At 38.6% G+C, this 20684-nt stretch overlaps 1 protein-coding gene across 3 annotated transcripts; it reads right to left on the bottom strand.

Annotated features, from left to right (window-relative positions):
* Window positions 1-1319: 1319 nt before the first annotated feature.
* On the bottom strand, window positions 1320-17926 carry LOC306988606 (uncharacterized protein). Of its 3 annotated transcripts, none has more exons than XM_079593696.1 (4): window positions 17745-17926; window positions 7815-12173; window positions 7617-7702; window positions 1320-1609 (listed from the first exon to the last, which is right to left on the bottom strand). In XM_079593696.1, the coding sequence occupies exons 1-4, from the start codon at window positions 17803-17805 to the stop codon at window positions 1532-1534; spliced, it is 4584 nt and encodes a 1527-aa protein (XP_079449822.1). In that variant the 5' UTR covers window positions 17806-17926; the 3' UTR covers window positions 1320-1531. The 3 variants fall into 3 exon arrangements, with proteins under 3 accessions (XP_079449822.1, XP_079449823.1, XP_079449824.1); XM_079593698.1 differs by lacking the exon at window positions 17745-17926 and having other exon boundaries at window positions 1415-1609; window positions 7617-7693; window positions 7815-7874; window positions 7911-11197; XM_079593697.1 differs by lacking the exon at window positions 17745-17926 and having other exon boundaries at window positions 1321-1609; window positions 7617-7693; window positions 7815-11197.
* Between the last annotated feature and the right edge of the window lie 2758 nt (window positions 17927-20684).

Genomic DNA, 20684 nt, shown 5'->3' with positions numbered 1-20684 from the left:
TTGTTAAGAACCAGAATCTAAGAGGATATTAAAATATCTTTAACACTTTTGGAGTTGCAAACTTGGGGCAAAAAACACAAGAAGTGCTTTTCCCCGTTTTTGAACTGTCACCGTTGGATTATAATGCAACAAAGATTGCTAAAGTCAACAGATTTAACTAATAGACCTACCAATCTCGGTGTAAAAAATAAAATAATGATGCTGCTGTCTTTCTAAAGTCATTTTACACCCCTGTAATTTGGCTCCAAATCTCAAGTGAAAACCGTCATTTTGACCCCCTCTACAAAATGGAGTGGATTACTCAGTAAATATACATATGTGACATTTAATATTTTGTTAAATTTGAGATTCATCACAGCAGGAACTAAAAGGCAGAACTAGGAATAAAATCCCCTAAAATGTTGGCTTTCATCACTATATTTGTGTCAAATAAAAAAAATTGAGCCGGGGAAGTTTCTGAAATTTGGTTGTGTGACCCATCAATCATTATTGGTTACCAATACGCTATTTGGTTATTTAAGATTAAGATATCATTAAAATAGATGTCCGTCTTCTATCACCAAACTTTCTTGATAAAAAGATCTGAGCTGCGTTTCCCAAAAGCATCGTAGGCCAAAGTAGATCGTACGGTAGAACTATGATCAACTCAGCTCACAATGCTTTTGAGAAATGCAGCCCTGGACGAAGCGATTGGGATGTAAAGAGATCAAGTCTTTGTCAACTCTTTGAGTCCGTTCTAAGACAAAGATGATCTTCAATCCAGTTTAAGGTTAGCTTAAGGCTAGGTTTTCCAAACTAATTTAGTTAAATCGTTTTTAAACAAGTAAATGTGAGAAGAAGAAAAAATTCACTGATACTTCTTATCTGATCTTCTCATAACAGTTTCGTTTTATTTAGGTTTCGTGAAATTTCCTCATTACTGATTCTGGTTAATTCACTTGAAGTGCCAAGTTTCACAACATTTAAACAACGAGAAGACTTTGGGTGACTTCTCAACATTTACTAACTTCCTCCTAATAGATAAATGTAAATGCACACGTCTGGGGTACGTTTTAGTGTTAAGGTTAGAATTGGGATAAAAATTAGTACAATAAGTAACAACATTTGTATTGTCCAGAGGATATATTTTGCCAAAGTTTTTAAAATATATTTATAATTTATTTAAAATATATCGCATTACTTATAAATTAGCTGTAGATTTTCCTATAGCACATTAAAAAGTCAGATGATAAAATTAATAATGCAAATTGATGTGGCTAGAAACAGTATAGGAGGAACTCATAGAAACTGAATGGGGGGGAAAATGCAACACTCAAAATGGCAGCTGGAGAAAAGGTTTTATTGATATTTCACATATGTTATAGAAACACAGAGAATTTGAGTTACTGAAAATATATCTATAAAATGTTAATTACAAATAAACATTCAAGTGTGCAGGAACTTTATTTAAACAAAGCCTGTTTAATCTGGTTTAATCAACTTCATGTAGGGAATTGCATGCGGACTGACAGAAGTTTTCCATGTCGGATCCTTAGCCCAACAATTTTCTTTGTTTCTTCACAGTAATCCTGATGGTCCCATTAATGTTTGCTGGGAATTGCTTGGCAAACTGAAATGAAAATTGACAACTGCATGTTAGGAACAGCAGATTCCAGGTCCCAGTTTTATAGCAGGGCCCATCTATTACTGCCACAATGGAAAAAGGTTTGCTACATTTCGATTGGATCTCGGGTGACTAGCACAAAAAAAATCCCAACACCATCTGATAAGGATGCTAGGACTTCCTCAAGCATGGAAAGAACAGGACTTCTCATTGATCCACAGGCAATTTATGCCCTGAACTAGGGTGACCATACGTCCTCTTTTTCTTGTCCGGCTAGGATTTCGTGAACGCCCAAAATGTCCGGAATTCGGCTTTTGCTTTCTACAGTCACCATTCATTATGTTTACATGCACACCTTTTGTTTCAATCGGACTGAATTAATTATGTTTGGTGAATCTGAATGTAGTGTTTACATGAACGCTATACAAGTGATCGGATGATGCGTTTTAGCATTGCCAAGAAAAATTCATGTGTTTTCGTTTCGGTCGGGATCCGTGTGAAGAAGAATGCATGATCTGCAAAGCTGGCACGTACGTGTCAGTGTCAAATAATGTAATAATGTAAACATAATAAATGGTGACTGTAGAAAGCAAAGCCGAATCCCGGACATTTCCGGGAAATCCCAGGAAAAAGAGGACGTATGGTCACCCTACCTGAACCCAACTTGAATAATCCCTAAGCCAACCACAACTTTTTGAATGCAAGAGCAATGGCTAAAAAAGGGGAGGCCACAATGATCCATCCAAATTAATGCATGCGTAGTAGTATTCATTTTTTTCCTTTTGCATTTGTTACCCTTATATGGGAATGTGTAGATTGTATAATTAGGGCCTGTGTATTTAAATGCATAGACAGGAGGCACTAGAACATAGGCTTTGTCATGCCCACCCCTCTTCCGCTCTCCAGTGTCACCTTTAGTTGAGTAGGTGGTGGAGGTTATGCTTGGTTTTGTGTGTTTTAAAGTGTCTATAGGATGTGTGTTCTTTCTATTTTGAAGTGGTTGCTGTAGCCGTTCCGGTGACGTATCCTGGGAGTTGCGACGAGCGCTCACTGAAAGCTTTTAGGTATACGTAGGCTATCGCAATGTGTTGTTGTGGTGTTTCTGTGTTGCTTAGTCAAATTTAATGTTTGTTATTGTGTCTTTTTAGCGTAACATTCGTGATTGCATTCTAACACCTTGATATGCGTGATTTTTGTAGGGTATGTATGAGTTAGTGATTGCTTCATATCCCTTGATTGGAGCAGTTCTTTGATCATTATTATGTTTTGTTTTGCAGTCTCCCGCGTATCACGTGGTGGTTAACTGCAAGTCGCGCTGCTGTTTTTCTTAACTTGGGTTATTTCTGTTTTGAAGTTTTGGTTTGATCAGTGTAATTTGGAACGTTATCGTAATCCAGCTATTGCCATTCCTAAAGTAAGCTTTAGCCTTGCAGTTTCTTTCTTTTTTGTAAATTAACCATTTTTGTTATATATATATCTTTTGGTGGTGAAGGTACAGTGATTTCTTTCGTTTTGTGAGATTGGTTTGACTTGATTTGGCCTCCGCATTATGGATGTCTGGAGAAATGTTTTTTTAACATTGTGATTTTTTTATATTATTGTTATAATAAAATTGCTAGTGATTTATATCATGATTAAGATGATTCTAGTTTATTTAAAAAAATATAACTATTAATTTGAAAAATTGGACAACACATCTCTGTCTTTTCACTGCACCACCGAACTTGTGTTCTCTTTCGTTCAGTCACTTCGAGTTACGTCAGTGACTGACGAATGGGGTTTTGCTTAGAAAGCCTATCACCTTCGAGTTCTTACAAAACGAGCCAATGGCAAGGAAATGCCATGTGTCTGCTGAATTTGCATAGCGTAACTCCGCCCCACCTCGCTAGCAACAGAGACTCCATCCCCAGTCAGTTCAGCTGATTTGGGAACAGTTTGGTGACGCCCAGTTAGATCTGTTTGCCTCCCACGACTCTTTCCATTGCAGCCTGTTTTATTCCCTGACCAAGGGCATGCTCGGCACAGACCCTGTGCAAGATCAGGGAGGACAAGGAGCTGGTCCTTTCGGTTGCGCCTTATTGGCCCATCCGGACTTGGTTCTCCGAACTGGTGCTCCTCGCGACAGCCCCTGCCTGGCCAATTCCTCTGAGGAAGGACCGCCTTTCTCAGAGCCGTGGCACACTCTGGCACCCTCGTCCCGATCTTTGGGACCTATATATCTTGCTTCTGGACGGGATGTGGCAGGTTTGAGTACCCTACCACCTCTGGTGGTGGCTACCATCACCATCACCATCTTTTCTCTAGGGCCCTGTCTACTCAACATGCCTATGCATTGAAGTTGAACCTCTTTGTCACCTGGTGCTCTTCTCTCCGAGAAGACCCCAGAAAATGCCAGATCAGTGTCGTGATTTCCTTCGTGCAAGATAGGTCGGAGCGAAAGCCGTCTTCCTCCACCCTCAAAGTGTATGCTGCCGCTATCACTGCACATCACAACGCAGTTGAAGGTAAGTCTGTGGGGAAGCATGACCTGGTAATCAAGTTCCTGAGGGGGGTGAGGAGACTAAATCCTCCTCGCTCTCCCCTCGTACCCTCTTGGGACTTCGCAGTGGTCTTGGGACTTCGCTCCCTTTGAGCCTTTGCAATCATCTGAGCTTAAGATCCTGTCAATGAAGACAGCGCTCCTGGTTGCATTGGCCCCCATCAAGAAGGTAGGGGACCTGCAGGCATTTTCTGTAGACGAAGCGTGCCTGGAATTTGGGCCGGCTAACTCTCACGTGATCCTGAGACCCCGGCCTGGATACGTGCCCAAGGTTCCCACCACTTTGTTCAGGGATCAGGTGGTGAACCTGAAAGCGCTCCCCTCGGAGGAGGGAGACCCAGCCTTGGCACTGCTCTGTCCAGTACGTGCCCTCCGTGCCTACGTAGACAGAACGCAGTGTTTCAGCTCTCTCCAAGCAAAGGTTGTCTCACTGGATAGTGGACGCCATTGCTTTGGCATACCAGCAGCAAGGTCGACCATGTCCCCTTGGGGTTCGGGACACTCCACTCAGAGTGTGGCCTCCTCTTGGGCTTTAGCACATGGCACCTAACAGACATCTGCAGAGCTGCAGGCTGGACGAGGCTTTGTCCGTGCTAGTCTCATGACAGGGAGTTCAGACTTACGCAGGGCACTGGAAGACAGCCGAGGTGGCGTGATTAGACTGGGAACCCAATTCATCAGTCACTGACGTAACTAGAAATGACTGAACGAAAGGGAACGTCTTGGTTACATATGTAACCCTCGTTCCCTGAGGAGGGAACGGAGATGTTACTTCTCCCTGCCACTTCCGCTGGAACCGCCTGAGTTCAGTCTCGGCTCCTCAGCAGGTAAAAATAACTATATGTTGCCAGCGTACTTCTTTATATACACACGAGGTGGGGCGGAGTTACACTATGCAAATTCCACAGACCCATGGCATTTCCTTGCCATTGGCTTGTTTTGTATGAACTCGAAGGTGATAGGCTTATCACCCCATTTGTTAGTTACTGACGTAACGTCTCTGTTCCCTCCTCAGGGAGCGAGGGTTACATACGTAACTAAGACGTTCCTCCTTGTATTTCCTTGGGTGCAGATCCCAGGGTGGCGTAGTCAGTGTTATCTGGATTCAATTATACCTAAAATACCTCTCTGGTCACACATGCATGACAGTTCAATCTTTTTTTTTTTTTTTAGAACATTGCCAAAGGTATTCTAGTGGTGGTAGTGAGAAATGCATTGATAAAACGTAGTTGGTTACTAACGTAACTAGTGATGCTCCGATTGATCGGCCGCCGATCATGATCGGCCGATATTGGCTAAAAATAGATTGATCGGCAAACCCCAAAAGCGCCGATCAAAAAAGCCGATCACTTGACGTAAATTACTCGCGCGACTTTTTTCCACCTGCATGCGTGGCGCACGGGCACACAACAGCAGACAGGAGCTTGCCAGTGGCAACATGAGTTCTTCTCCCGTCTGGACGTTTTTAAAAAGTCATTTCCAGAAACGCTGGCCGCAGAGAGTCATTACAAAGTAGCAAAAAAAGTAGTCGTAGCCTACAAAGCGGAGCTGTAGAGCAGTGGTCTCCAACACGGCGCTCGCGCGTGGCCAGTAGCTCGTGGCCTGACTGGAGGGAGCTCGCCAAGGGGCCGTTCACATATCGCGTCTTTTGCGCGCTCAAGTTTGTTCTTTCAAATGTAGGTGTGCGGCAAGCGCGCTCATTATAGAAGTGATGCGGCCGTTTTTCCACGCGCAGCGAGATGAAGAATATCAACTTCAGAATTCCGCAAAAGCTACTAAAACTTCTTTGTCGTTGTGGAGAGCGCAGTGCATGGTTGCATAGCAACGACAGACGCCACGGGAAAATCGGACCGAATTTTACTATTAATAATAACATATAAGCTAATGTGTGTAAATGTCAGTAATTTATCTTTTTTTTGACTCATTCTTTTTATAAGAAAATTATTTAAAGGCTGAAATATGAGGTTTATCTCTTTATAAAACCTTTTTTGTCAAAACTTTATTTGCATTTGTACATGTTAGTAGATAACATGTTGCAAGACACTCTTTTAAAATCTAGCCATAATTGATGTTATTATTTTAATGCTTATGTAAACAAAAAGTGCATATTGATGCTAATTTTATTTATTATTTGCTGGTTAATGCGTCATGTAGGTCTTAAATGTCAATCTTTATGATCTTAAAATGTCTTAAAACGGTCTTAAATTTGACTTACAAAAGTTATTTCATGAATTTTTGTCTGATTTTTCATAATTGGTTGTTCCAGAAAAAAATTGTTCTTGCCACCTCATAGTTATCGGTAGTTAAATTTCTACAAATGGTGCAAACTCTGCTAGATTATGGATAAAAGATTCCCATTCCACTGCCATTCTATGATCGGCAGTGATCAGCAATCGGCAGATCAGGATTTTGGTGATCGGTAATCGGCCCCAAAAATGCTGATCGGAGGATCTCTAAACGTAACCTTGTTTCAATGATATAATGGGAACGAGTACTGCGTAGCTGTAGTGTTGGTGTGCCTCCAGGAACAAGGTTGGGAAACACTGATAAGCACACAGTTAGAGTAGTGTCTTTAAAGTATTAAACTGTCAAACATTTCAATTTCACAAAGTATTTAAAGTTTGGTAACTTTCTCTGCTGATTTCTAAAAATGTATTTTAGGTCAGCTGACAGTGGATCTTGACATTTGTCTGACCGTGGTATAAGTTTCACAGTTTGTTGACCTTACATTTAACAAAAACCTGGCTTGGTTATAGGTTTGATGTCATGTTTACAAAATCCATACTATGTAATCATCTTACTTTAAAGTTGAAATTGACAGCTAAGTTTTGGTTTTGAGAGATCTCTTTTCATTCCAACCATAATGCAAAGTCTTCCCAACGTTGGAGTTTGATGTAAAGACAACATTAGGTTTTGACATCAGATCAAAATTAATTTTTAACCAAACTTTGACATATGCCCAACGTTGGACCTAGACATCATACAAAAATTAGGTTTAGACGTCAATGCAGTTTTCATTTTCAACCAATATTTGACATCTGTCCAATGTTGGCGCTAGACGTCAAACAAATGTTGGGTTTACACGCCAACCGGGTTTTTATTCTTAACCAAAATTTGCCATCTGTCCAACATTGGAGTCCAACATCTTCCTGATGTTACATTGACGTCCAATGCCCACTGGCGTAATGTCAATGTGTCATGCAAAGAAAAGGGATTAATTCAAAATAGTCTCACATAGCCAGATAGTATCAAATATACTTTATAATCAAAGTATCATAACAGTGTAATTTTACATACTCATCGTTAGACATGCCTGTGAATTGCAGAGCTTGTGTGAACATATCCAATATCACATATATATGATGAGATGCGTTTTCAAGCATTTTTTTATGTTTATTTTGTTATTGAGAGAAAAGCGCACAGCACATATGATACAATTAGACAGAATAGTTAAAAGACAAAATATTAGCTTACCTTGTCAATATATGTAATGATCTCATCATTGCTCAGCTCAGCAAAGGATCTCATTTTTAAAGTTGCATAAGCAAATGCTGTCATATCTATAAAATTCACATTAGATTCATATCAGCATAGGTGAATACAATTTTAATAAGAAAATATTGGTGGTGAATAATAAAAACTGCATAAACAGATAAAATCAAATTTTCTTACTTCGGGGAGCATCTGGAGATGAAGATGTTGACAGAGTGGTAGATGATGGTGCAGTTGTTGTTGATTGAGTGGTAGATGATGGTGAAGTTGTTGTTGATTGAGTGGTAGATGTTGGTGCAGTTGTTGTCGAAGTTAGTGCAGTTGGTGTTTGTGTTGTAGATGTTGGTGCAGTTGTTGTAGTTGTAGAGGTTTGTGAAGTTGATGTAGATATTGGAACAGTTGTTGCTGTTGTTGTTTGAGTTGTAATTGTTGGCACAGTTGATGTTTCTGTTGCAGTTGTATTTGCAGCTTCAGTTGTTGTTGGTTGAACTACCGTTGTTGTTTCAGCTGTTGTCATTGGTTCAGATGTAGATGTGGGCATAGTTGTTGTTTCTGTTTCAGCTGTAGATGTGGTTTCAGTTGTTGTTGATTGAACTTCCGTTGTTGGTCCAAGGGTTGTTGTTGGTTCTGATGTAGATGTGGGCATAGTTGATGTTTCTGTTTCAGCTGTAGATGTGGTTTCAGTTGTTGTTGATTGAACTTCCGTTGTTGGTCCAAGGGTTGTTGTTGGTTCTGATGTAGATGTGGGCATAGTTGATGTTTCTGTTTCAGCTGTAGATGTGGTTTCAGTTGTTGTTGATTGAACTACCGTTGTTGGTCCAGCTGTTGTTGTTGATTCAGATGTAGATGTGGGCATAGTTGATGTTTCTGTTTCAGCTGTAGATGTGGTTTCAGTTGTTGTTGATTGAACTTCCATTGTTGGTCCAAGGGTTGTTGTTGGTTCAGATGTAGATGTGGGCATAGTTGATGTTTCTGTTTCAGCTGTAGATGTGGTTTCAGTTGTTGTTGATTGAACTTCCATTGTTGGTCCAATGGTTGTTGTTGGTTCAGATGTAGATGTGGGCATAGTTGTTGTTTCTGTTTCAGCTGTAGATGTGGTTTCAGTTGTTGTTGATTGAACTTCCATTGTTGGTCCAAGGGTTGTTGTTGGTTCAGATGTAGATGTGGGCATAGTTGTTGTTTCTGTTTCAGCTGTAGATGTGGTTTCAGTTGTTGTTGATTGAACTTCCGTTGTTGGTCCAAGGGTTGTTGTTGGTTCTGATGTAGATGTGGGCATAGTTGATGTTTCTGTTTCAGCTGTAGATGTGGTTTCAGTTGTTGTTGATTGAACTTCCGTTGTTGGTCCAAGGGTTGTTGTTGGTTCTGATGTAGATGTGGGCATAGTTGATGTTTCTGTTTCAGCTGTAGATGTGGTTTCAGTTGTTGTTGATTGAACTACCGTTGTTGGTCCAGCTGTTGTTGTTGATTCAGATGTAGATGTGGGCATAGTTGATGTTTCTGTTTCAGCTGTAGATGTGGTTTCAGTTGTTGTTGATTGAACTTCCATTGTTGGTCCAAGGGTTGTTGTTGGTTCAGATGTAGATGTGGGCATAGTTGATGTTTCTGTTTCAGCTGTAGATGTGGTTTCAGTTGTTGTTGATTGAACTTCCATTGTTGGTCCAAGGGTTGTTGTTGGTTCAGATGTAGATGTGGGCATAGTTGTTGTTTCTGTTTCAGCTGTAGATGTGGTTTCAGTTGTTGTTGATTGAACTTCCATTGTTGGTCCAAGGGTTGTTGTTGGTTCAGATGTAGATGTGGGCATAGTTGTTGTTTCTGTTTCAGCTGTAGATGTGGTTTCAGTTGTTGTTGATTGAACTTCCATTGTTGGTCCAAGGGTTGTTGTTGGTTCAGATGTAGATGTGGGCATAGTTGTTGTTTCTGTTTCAGCTGTAGATGTGGTTTCAGTTGTTGTTGATTGAACTTCCATTGTTGGTCCAAGGGTTGTTGTTGGTTCAGATGTAGATGTGGGCATAGTTGTTGTTTCTGTTTCAGCTGTAGATGTGGTTTCAGTTGTTGTTGATTGAACTTCCGTTGTTGGTCCAAGGGTTGTTGTTGGTTCTGATGTAGATGTGGGCATAGTTGTTGTTTCTGTTTCAGCTGTAGATGTGGTTTCAGTTGTTGTTGATTGAACTTCCGTTGTTGGTCCAAGGGTTGTTGTTGGTTCTGATGTAGATGTGGGCATAGTTGATGTTTCTGTTTCAGCTGTAGATGTGGTTTCAGTTGTTGTTGATTGAACTTCCGTTGTTGGTCCAAGGGTTGTTGTTGGTTCTGATGTAGATGTGGGCATAGTTGATGTTTCTGTTTCAGCTGTAGATGTGGTTTCAGTTGTTGTTGATTGAACTACCGTTGTTGGTCCAGCTGTTGTTGATTCAGATGTAGATGTGGGCATAGTTGATGTTTCTGTTTCAGCTGTAGATGTGGTTTCAGTTGTTGTTGATTGAACTTCCATTGTTGGCCCAAGGGTTGTTGTTGGTTCAGATGTAGATGTGGGCATAGTTGTTGTTTCTGTTTCAGCTGTAGATGTGGTTTCAGTTGTTGTTGATTGAACTTCCATTGTTGGCCCAAGGGTTGTTGTTGGTTCAGATGTAGATGTGGGCATAGTTGATGTTTCTGTTTCAGCTGTAGATGTGGTTTCAGTTGTTGTTGATTGAACTTCCGTTGTTGGTCCAAGGGTTGTTGTTGGTTCTGATGTAGATGTGGGCATAGTTGTTGTTTCTGTTTCAGCTGTAGATGTGGTTTCAGTTGTTGTTGATTGAACTTCCATTGTTGGTCCAAGGGTTGTTGTTGATACAGATGTAGATGTGGGCATAGTTGATGTTTCTGTTTCAGCTGTAGATGTGGTTTCAGTTGTTGTTGATTGAACTTCCATTGTTGGTCCAAGGGTTGTTGTTGGTTCTGATGTAGATGTGGGCATAGTTGTTGTTTCTGTTTCAGCTGTAGATGTGGTTTCAGTTGTTGTTGATTGAACTTCCATTGTTGGTCCAAGGGTTGTCATTGGTTCAGATGTAGATGTGGGCATAGTTGATGTTTCTGTTTCAGCTGTAGATGTGGTTTCAGTTGTTGTTGGTTGAACTACCGTTGTTGGTCCAGCGGTTGTTGTTGGTTCAGATGTAGATGTGGGCATAGTTGATGTTTCTGTTTCAGCTGTAGATGTGGTTTCAGTTGTTGTTGATTGAACTACCGTTGTTGGTCCAGCTGTTGTTGTTGATACAGATGTAGATGTGGGCATAGTTGTTGTTTCTGTTTCAGCTGTAGATGTGGTTTCAGTTGTTGTTGGTTGAACTACCGTTGTTGGTCCAGCGGTTGTTGTTGGTTCAGATGTAGATGTGGGCATAGTTGATGTTTCTGTTTCAGCTGTAGATGTGGTTTCAGTTGTTGTTGACTGAACTACCGTTGTTGGTCCAGCTGTTGTTGTTAAATCAGATGTAGATGTGGGCATAGTTGATGTTTCTGTTTCAGCTGTAGATGTGGTTTCAGTTGTTGTTGGTTGAACTTCCATTGTTGGTCCAGCTGTTGTTGTTAGTTCAGATGTAGATGTGGGCATAGTTGTTGTTTCTGTTTCAGCTGTAGATGTGGTTTCAGTTGTTGTTGGTTGAACTACCGTTGTTGGTCCAGCGGTTGTTGTTGGTTCAGATGTAGATGTGGGCATAGTTGATGTTTCTGTTTCAGCTGTAGATGTGGTTTCAGTTGTTGTTGGTTGAACTACCGTTGTTGGTCCAGCGGTTGTTGTTGGTTCAGATGTAGATGTGGGCATAGTTGATGTTTCTGTTTCAGCTGTAGATGTGGTTTCAGTTGTTGTTGATTGAACTACCGTTGTTGGTCCAGCTGTTGTTGTTAAATCAGATGTAGATGTGGGCATAGTTGATGTTTCTGTTTCAGCTGTAGATGTGGTTTCAGTTGTTGTTGATTGAACTACCATTGTTGGTCCAGCTGTTGTTGTTAAATCAGATGTAGATGTGGGCATAGTTGATGTTTCTGTTTCAGCTGTAGATGTGGTTTCAGTTGTTGTTGATTGAACTACCGTTGTTGGTCCAGCTGTTGTTGTTGTTTCAGATGTAGATGTGGGCATAGTTGATTTTTCTGTTTCAGCTGTAGATGTGGTTTCAGTTGGTGTTGATTGAACTACCGTTGTTGGTCCAGCTGTTGTTGTTAAATCAGATGTAGATGTGGGCATAGTTGATGTTTCTGTTTCAGCTGTAGATGTGGTTTCAGTTGTTGTTGATTGAACTACCATTGTTGGTCCAGCTGTTGTTGTTGATTCAGATGTAGATGTGGGCATAGTTGTTGTTTCTGTTTCAGCTGTAGATGTGGTTTCAGTTGTTGTTGGTTGAACTACCATTGTTGGTCCAAGGGTTGTTGTTGGTTCAGATGTTTCCAGAAGAGATGTAGTGACTTCAGTTGGTGTAGGTTCAGCAATTGTTGATGGAGCAGATTCAGTTACTGCTATAGTTGAATTCTCTATTTGATGTACAGTTGTGTTTCCTTGAGTTGTTTGTGCAGCTAGTGATGTAAAATAAATAAATAAACAACAAAGCTTTAATAGATAAAATAGAAAAAAGGCATAAGATGGCCTATAATTGAATTGTTGAACTCTGTTTCAACATGGTTTAAAATTAATTAGATGCATTGTTGATCACTCTAACCAAGCACTAACAAGTATAATTCTCTGTGTAATTTTCATTTGTGACTGAAGTAGTGACACTTAAAAATCAGGCATGAAAACCCTTTCCAACTTCACTTGCCCTAACAGCTTAATGGCATTGGAGGAAAGACAGAACGAAATTCTCCTGCAATACATGCAGCACAAAAAATATAAATTAGTTCATGATATTTAGACCCTGTCCACACAGAGACACGTTTAGCTGTATATGTACAAATTTTGTATCGTATTGGCGTTTCGTCCAGACGGATCCGCTATTTTTTGAAACCGTGTCCCAGAGTGGATAAATCTGAAAACAACATTCTTGTGTTTTCGTGTGTAGCCTACAGCCAATCCGCATATTTTGTGAAACGATGATGTCATCACCCCACGTTAGACCCTAGTCAGACACCGCTGCGTCACGTAACAGCAACAACAACTGCGGCCTACATGCTTGTGTTCGTGCTGCAGAAGCTACTGAGCCTCTATTATTTCTTTATTTATTATTTACTTGAATGTATTTTTTATTTTATTTCTTCATTATACTTATTTATTTATTTATAATTTCTTTATTATGCTATGATGCTTGTCTGTTGTCTGATTAAGACATTTAATATTTTGTAGGGATGGGCATTTCAAGCAAAAATAATATTCGATGATCGCTGGGAATTATTTGATGATTATTCGAAAAAACGCACCCCTGCCCCACATGCTCACCGGTAAAACTGCGTTCGCTCAAATTCCGCTCCAACATTAAATTTCTCTGTACTGTAGACCTACGTTTTGTAGCCATTAAAGAAAACCAAGCGTAGCGTCAGTTCCGGCAGGTCACGTTAGTCAAGCTTGCATCAGCCGACTCTCAGCTGATCCACGTCTACCTATAGGAATACAACGCCTATCACTACACTCTAAAAAATGCTGGGTTGTTTCAACCCAATTTTCAATTACATTTTTAACCCAACATTTGGGTTTGTCCATATTTTACCAAAAATTGGGTTGAAACAACCCAGCATTTTTTAGAGTGTATATACACATATAAGCTCATTCAGTATTATCAGCAGCTATCGCGTTTCTCAGGAGCTAATTACCCTCCTCTATCCCCAGCTCCTCCTGTCTCAGTCAGGATTTGGCATTCTGATTCCCCTTGAATCAAAATAAATTCTCAAATTATGTTGTACATTAAAATCTTGAATCCATGATATCTGCATTCATATTGGTTCAGTTCTGTTTACCCTAAGAGGGGTTATTGCTGCTCTCACTACTCTTATGCATGCTAGGCTTCATGGATGCGCAGGGAGTTCTTGCCCAGAACAGAACCATACCGCCAATCCAAACTGTATGATAATTGTCAATTGTATTTGACGATAGTGGTCCTGACAGAAATGGATTTAGTTTCATATTTATGTTTATTAAATAATGTTATTTTTTATTTTCATCTATGTTGATTATATGAAAAGTGAACAGCATGAGTCAAAGGAAGATTAGGATCATAAGATGCGCACTATTATCGGGAGACATAGAGTGGGTCAGAAATTATTTTGTTTTGTTTTAGTTAAGTTTTGTTTTGTATAAAGCTTTTCTTTAAAGTGAATTTTGTTTTGTATAAATTGTTTCTTAATTTTAATCTATGTTTCAACCAATTGCCTGGATTTAATCAATAAGAAGCAAATATAGCTGACAATATAATCAGGACATGGTGGCGCTGGCGCGATAACTTGCATGGCTGGTGAACTGGAGCTCATCTCATAAATAAACCAAAAACTATCCATAGAAAGTTTGAAATGTCTACTTTAAAAAAAAAAAAAAATTCAAAACGAAAGAACTACTCTCTTATGTAGCTAATCCATATGAAATGTGCATTTGTCTCTATAGGCGGTTTACTGTGAATTAAAATGTCTCCTTGCTATATTTGAAACATTCATAATGATTACTTTTGCTGGTTATTTGTGGCAATCTTTATGCGTCCGCTAACTAATCGAATAATCGAAAATCGTGACTCATCCCTATTTTGTATCATTTATGCCATTTTGTTGGTAAAAAAAGAAAAGAAAAAGCTACTCAGCCTAATATTATTGTAGCCTATACAGCGTGCAGGGGTTATGCGCATAAGTCTTCTTCTCCATTTTTAGTGTAGCACTGTGGCAGAATTTCAGCGCCACATACTAGTCTGGTATGTATACTACATCGTTTTGAGTCGGTTTCAGTGGTTTCGTTAATTTTGTGAATTGGTAAGTTTCGTCAGGGCGTGAAGAAATATAGAGCTGAGTATTATCAGCATAACAGTGAAAACTAATGCCATGCTTTGATATGTCATAAGGGTAGCATGTACAGAGTGAACAGCAACGGTCCTAGTACTGAGCCTTGTGGTACACCATACTGAACTTTTGATCGATAAGCCATCTCTTCATTTACTGCTACAAACTGATAACGGTCAGATAATATGATTTAAACCATGCTAGTGCAATTCCACTAATGCCAACATCATTTTGAAGTATATTTAAAAGAATGTTGTGGTCGATAGTGTCAAATGCAGCACTAAGATCGAGTAACACTAATAGAGAGCTACAACCACGATCGGATGATAAGAGCAAATCATTTGTGACTCTGATGAGAGCTGTCTCGGTACTATGTACGGTCTAAATCCTGATTGAAAATCCTCACAGATATAATTTCTTTCTAAAAAAGGAACATAGTTATTAAGATACTTCCTTTTCTAGTACCTTTGACAGAAAAGGTAGAATCGAGTTTTTGGTACATCCTAATGACAAAGATGAATTAATGATATTAAGAAGAGGATCTATGACCTCTGGAAGCATCTCTTTCAGTAGCTTAGTCGGTATAGGGTGTAACATGCATATTGTCGATTTAGAAGATTTAACGAGTTTAGAAAATTCTTCCTCTCCTATACCAATGAATGAATACATTTTTTCCTCAGGGAGACTACAATGCACTTCCTGGTGCATTACTGTAGTAGACGGTTGCATAGTTATAATTTTCTCCCTGATATGATCAATCTTGTAAGTAAAGAAGTTCATAAAGGGTATGATAATCATTTCAAGGAAGTAACTTTGAGATTTATTTTGACTTCCTGATAATCTTTTTTTAATCTGTATTGTAATTATTGCTTTTATATATTTATATTTTCTCTCCAATTCATGTGTAGTAGTAGTAGTATACTTTATTGTCCTCGAAAGGAAATTTTGACGATACAATAATATTATACAATATTATTGTATAATATTTTTTTTCTTACCTTTGTGATTGTTTTTTGTAATTTTACCTTTTTTGAGTTATATTTTATATAACTTCTTCTGCTTAAATATGCACTGTTACACAAATCTACCTCTGTCTGGTGTCTTTATATAAATATTATGTACCTACTGTATATTCAACCCCCCCTATATTTATTAGTTCTCTTATTATAAAAAGGAACAGAATGAAGTAACTACACAGAAAGTCATTAGAATAATTATGAGTAAATATTTTAATAAATTGACAGACCTAATTTAATTACAAGCTGGCTTTGATGGAACATAGAAGTAATTAAAAAAAATATAAATAAAATGCAGTGAAATGTCATGTAATTGGCACATTTTTACACAGATTTGTTGATTAAGGGAGTGGTTAGGTTAGCGTTTTTTTTTTTTTTTTTTTTATCTGTTTTTGTTTTAGTTGTTATTGTTGTTCACATATTTGATTCTTTGAAAAATATGTAAAATTATGTTACCACTCACGTTACTGTTTTTTAGTTTGAGACCAGTATAGATTTGCTAAATTTTTCTGATTTGTTTTAAATATAAAAAAACTCAGGCTATCATAATGGCATCCTATTGGTTGGAAAGGGCTTTGAACTATTATGAAAACTGATAATGTTGTGGGACAGGGGGTTATTCCATAAGTATTATGTTGAAATATTGTTTTGTTTATTTTGATATACATTTTCTTTTAGCTGTTTGTATATTTCTTTTTAATAGTTAGAAATAAAGATTTTCAATTAAATTCAATTAAAATATTACCATCAACACCGCACTCTTGGTTGATTGACCCAAACCTTGCTTACTCGAGGTATGCTGGTTCCTTTTTATTAGATTTTTTTGTCTTTTGCCTAAATATTTGGAAATGAGAGTGTAAATGACGTGTACATTGTATTTGTTTTATAGAGATAACCAGGGCAATTCACCCAAAGCAGCTGCTTATTTGTCTTTTATCTGGTATGTTTTCAGTTGTATACTATTTTCTTATTTAATGTGATTGTTTTTTACTCAATATATGTTTCATGCTCCTTTTTTTGGGGTCCCTTTAACTACATGGGAGAGAAAACAAGTGTGATTAACTCACAAAGAGGCAGTTTGTTTGTGTTTTATGTCAGGGAATAAAAGATCCTGATTAACTGCCACCTGCGGTCCCGTGTCTAACTCCACAAAGCTCTGCAGAATCATGTGTTTTATAAGTGTTGTCGCTGGCCCTACATCACGCTTTGCGGTTACACTTAACCTTAAACATACCCATGGCATGTCACATAACCTGCTTCAGCTTAAAGTTCTATGACAGGGAAGTCTTATTTTGGAAACACAATGCTGAAAATGACCATGAACCGTGCAACATATTTAATTATCAGTTGTGTTATTGAGTGGTTTTTTTTTAACCTTTAACACGAACACAATGAAAATAACTTAAGTTACAAGTTTGCTTTGTATTCGCAGGAATAGTGTTTACTTTGTCTTTTGTTGGCAGTTGCTTTTGGAATGTAATGGGTAATTATTCAGGTATTTACGGAGTTGTAGAGCAAGAAGTTGAGTTATTATAATACAGATAACCTAAATAAGCAGAACGATACTTCACCCACTTTTACGAAGAGCAGTTTCAGTCCTGAATCACTGTGTTGAATTCACTCCCCTTCACTCAAACAAGAGAGAACCACAGGATTCTGTTTGGCTTACTTGAGATTGTTTTTATGAAGATGGGGTAGGAAAAGTATTTTAACATCCAATTAATTATTAATAATAAATAATTTCTTGGGTGCTTTGAACGTTGCATTAAATACGTTTAATGCATTAATGTACCAAACATTAATATCAATTTAATTATTGTTACTGTTTAATTTTTTATTCTAAAAATTCAAATTGATCTGATTTCAGATTAACAGATTATAATTTTGGCTATTTTTGTTACCAAAAATTGTAAGAAATTTTGCAATCTTTATATTCCTTAACATTATTGTGGTTTGATCAATCATTCATGCAGTTTCTACTGTTAAGTCAAGTTCTACTCAAATATACTAAAAAAGCTTATCACGATATCTCACAATATATTCATACTTTTTGTGACCGAGATGTAATTCTCTTACATGTTTAGTGCTTTAGTCTTTAGTCATTATTATATTCTCACATCACATATACTCACTCATATTTAGATTTAAATACACCTCTTACCTGTTAGTATTGATCTACCAATCAGCAAAGCCAATCCAGCATGTAAAATAAATCGATACATCTTTCAAGAGTTTGCTTACAAACCTAAAGCGAGAAAAAGAACTGATGAGAAGCAACCTAACATGAATAACTTAACGACTGATCATCTTCGGATTGATTTATATGGAAACCGATGGAGGACTGATATGTTTTGACATGAGACTAAAACTGTTCTTAAACTCCACCCATCCATTATTTATTTCTAATATAACAGGTTCTCAGAGTGGATCAGTGTGTGTTCAGTTAGATTTCTGTTTTTTTAAACCGGCACAACTTTACAAGAAGGTTTCATTAGTTAACATTGATCTATGAGGGAGGACTCAAATGCAGAAATAAGTGATCAGGGGTTTATTTGAAAGACAGCAGACAAGTCAGGAAGAGGTGGACAGTAACAAAGTACATTTACTTAAGTACTGTACTTAAGTACACTTTTTGAGTATCTGTACTTTACTTGAGTATTATTTTTTCTGGAAACTTTTACTTTAACTTCACTACATTTGAAAGACACATATCGTACTTTTTACTCCACTACATTTCTGTCAAGGTCCTTCAGTAGAAAGTAGTAACGTCAGGGATGATTTTGGTTGTAGGGGTTGCATTTTGGTTGTAAATGAAAGTCTGGTTGACTTCAGAACTCGACTGATGTTGGTTTCTGACGTCAACCGATTTTCAACCACAATACAACGTCTGTCCAACGTTGGAGATTAACGTCAAGTGTGCGACCGAATTCAGGAAAAAAAATGTTCGAGCGTGGTTTCTCGAGATCGAAATCACAGATCATTAGTAAACTTAAGACGCTGCGTAAAATGCGTAAAAATCCACCAAGTGCACGACTAATGGAAAGAGTAGCGGAAGATTAGACTTGGCTTTCTACAACACATCCTGACGTCACGTGTCTTTACGGGATGTGTGTGAACGCACTAACAGATTCCGGAAAATCACTGGCAGTGTGAATGAACCAAAATCAAACGATCCCGGGACACATTATCCGTGTAATTTCCAGAATCTCTGTGTGAAAGGGGCTTAAGGTGAGACTAAAGTAAGATCTGACTAGAAACTACAGTAGATTGTCAAACAAACAATGTAGCACACAAAGTTTATGGCACATAGAAAGTATATAACGAACTGGCAAAACATGAGTGCAAGAGAACACATTTAAAGGGAGCTGAGAACTAGAGGAACAGGTGAGCACACTCAGACAAACGAGGACTTAACTGCACCAGAGGGCGTGGTACTGGGAAACAAGGAGCCAGGAACAGTATGGCCAAAACAAACAAAGACAGAGCCATATGTTCAAGCACGACACAAACATAGAGACATGAATCAAAGACAACACTGACAAAGCTGCCAGGGCAGAACCCTGACAAACATGAACAATAAAAAATACTTAAAGGGTTAGTTCACCCAAAAATGAAACTGTCAGTAATTACTCTCTCTCATGTTGTTCCAACCCCGTAAGACTTTCCTTCATCTTCGGAACACAAATTAAGATATGTTTTAATTAAATCTGAGAGCGGTCTCACTCCTCCATAGGCTTCTATTGTTATTGAAACTTGCCGGCCCAGAAAGTTAGTAAAGCCATCGTTAAAATAGTCCATGTGACTACAGTGGCTCAACCTTAAGTTTATCAAGCGACGAGAATACTTCTTGTGCGCAAAAAAAACAACAAAAATAACGACTTTATTCAACTTTTGATGTTCTTCTGTGTGGGCGTCTGAGTGAATACATGTGCAGCGCTTCTGGGTTGTACGTCAGAACGTAGGCTCACTATTGGCCGACGCTGGTCATGTGTGTGATGCTGGCCAATAGTGAGCCTACGTTCTAATGGACAGTTATATTTTTATTAACTATAACATTAACAAAGATGTTGAGATTCCAGGATAGTTTACCAGAAAGTTTGATGCTTTCTTCTGCGTGCTTCCCTTTGCCTTTCTTTAGGTTTGCCGTGAATTCACCAATTCGCTGGGTTTTTCTCATGTCATTTAATACCACTTATTTAAAGATTGTCTTGTGATTTGGAGCTGTCTAGCTCGCTGAGCGATTCTCAGCACTGTCAGTCTGTTTTATCACTGTAGTGCTTTTTTTGTTACTGTGTTTAGCTCTCAGACATCATCATCCTGGTTTCTCTCGGATCATGCTCTGCTCTTCTCCCGTTTCACTTCGTCCCGTTTTAGGTCGGTTTGATGTCATAAACCGATCGGTTTACGACATCAAAGTACCGCGAGAGCAATTCAAAAGCATAAGGAGCCGTCTACTCTCTATTTGCTCTCACGTTACTTTGATGTCATTCACCGATCGGTCTGTGCCGTGCCGGTTTACGTTGAACAAGCCTTCTCTTGTGCACGTGTGTACATTGCTCATAATATTACAGGTCAATAATCTTATTGAACTCTTTCTCTTTCTGGGTCCTCATTCAGTCCCTGGTCCTGAAACAAAGAGTAATACATTCTTAAAGGGGGGGTATAATGCCCTTTTCACAAGATGTAAAATAAGTATGTGATGTCCCCAGAGTGTGTATGTGAAGTTTAAGCTCAAAATGCCACACAGATATTTTTATATAGCATGTTAAAGTGTAACTTTTTGAGGGTGACCAAAAACGCACCATTTTGTGTGTCCCTTTAAATGCAAATGAGCCGCTGCTCCCGGCACAGGGGGCGGAGCTACAATAGCTTGTGTTCTTTTACCTCACACACACACACATGCACTGAACATTTCAAAAACTTTTAGTCTTTTATATTCAAACCAGAGTCAGAAAGATGGAGAGACTCAAGAAGCAACAGGACATTTCTGAATGGGTAGTTGGTGAATATATGCAGCTTATGTGTAGTTATCTTCTAGTCATTGATTAGCATATTCTGTCTTGATAATCTATAAATCGTGTCCCGGGGGGCGGGGTTTATG

Source organism: Phoxinus phoxinus, assembly GCF_949152265.1.
Source record: "Phoxinus phoxinus genome assembly, chromosome: 20".
NCBI lineage: Eukaryota > Metazoa > Chordata > Actinopteri > Cypriniformes > Leuciscidae > Phoxinus > Phoxinus phoxinus.
The sequence above is the reverse complement of the archived record's forward strand: the minus strand, read 5'-3'. Positions and strand labels throughout refer to the sequence as shown.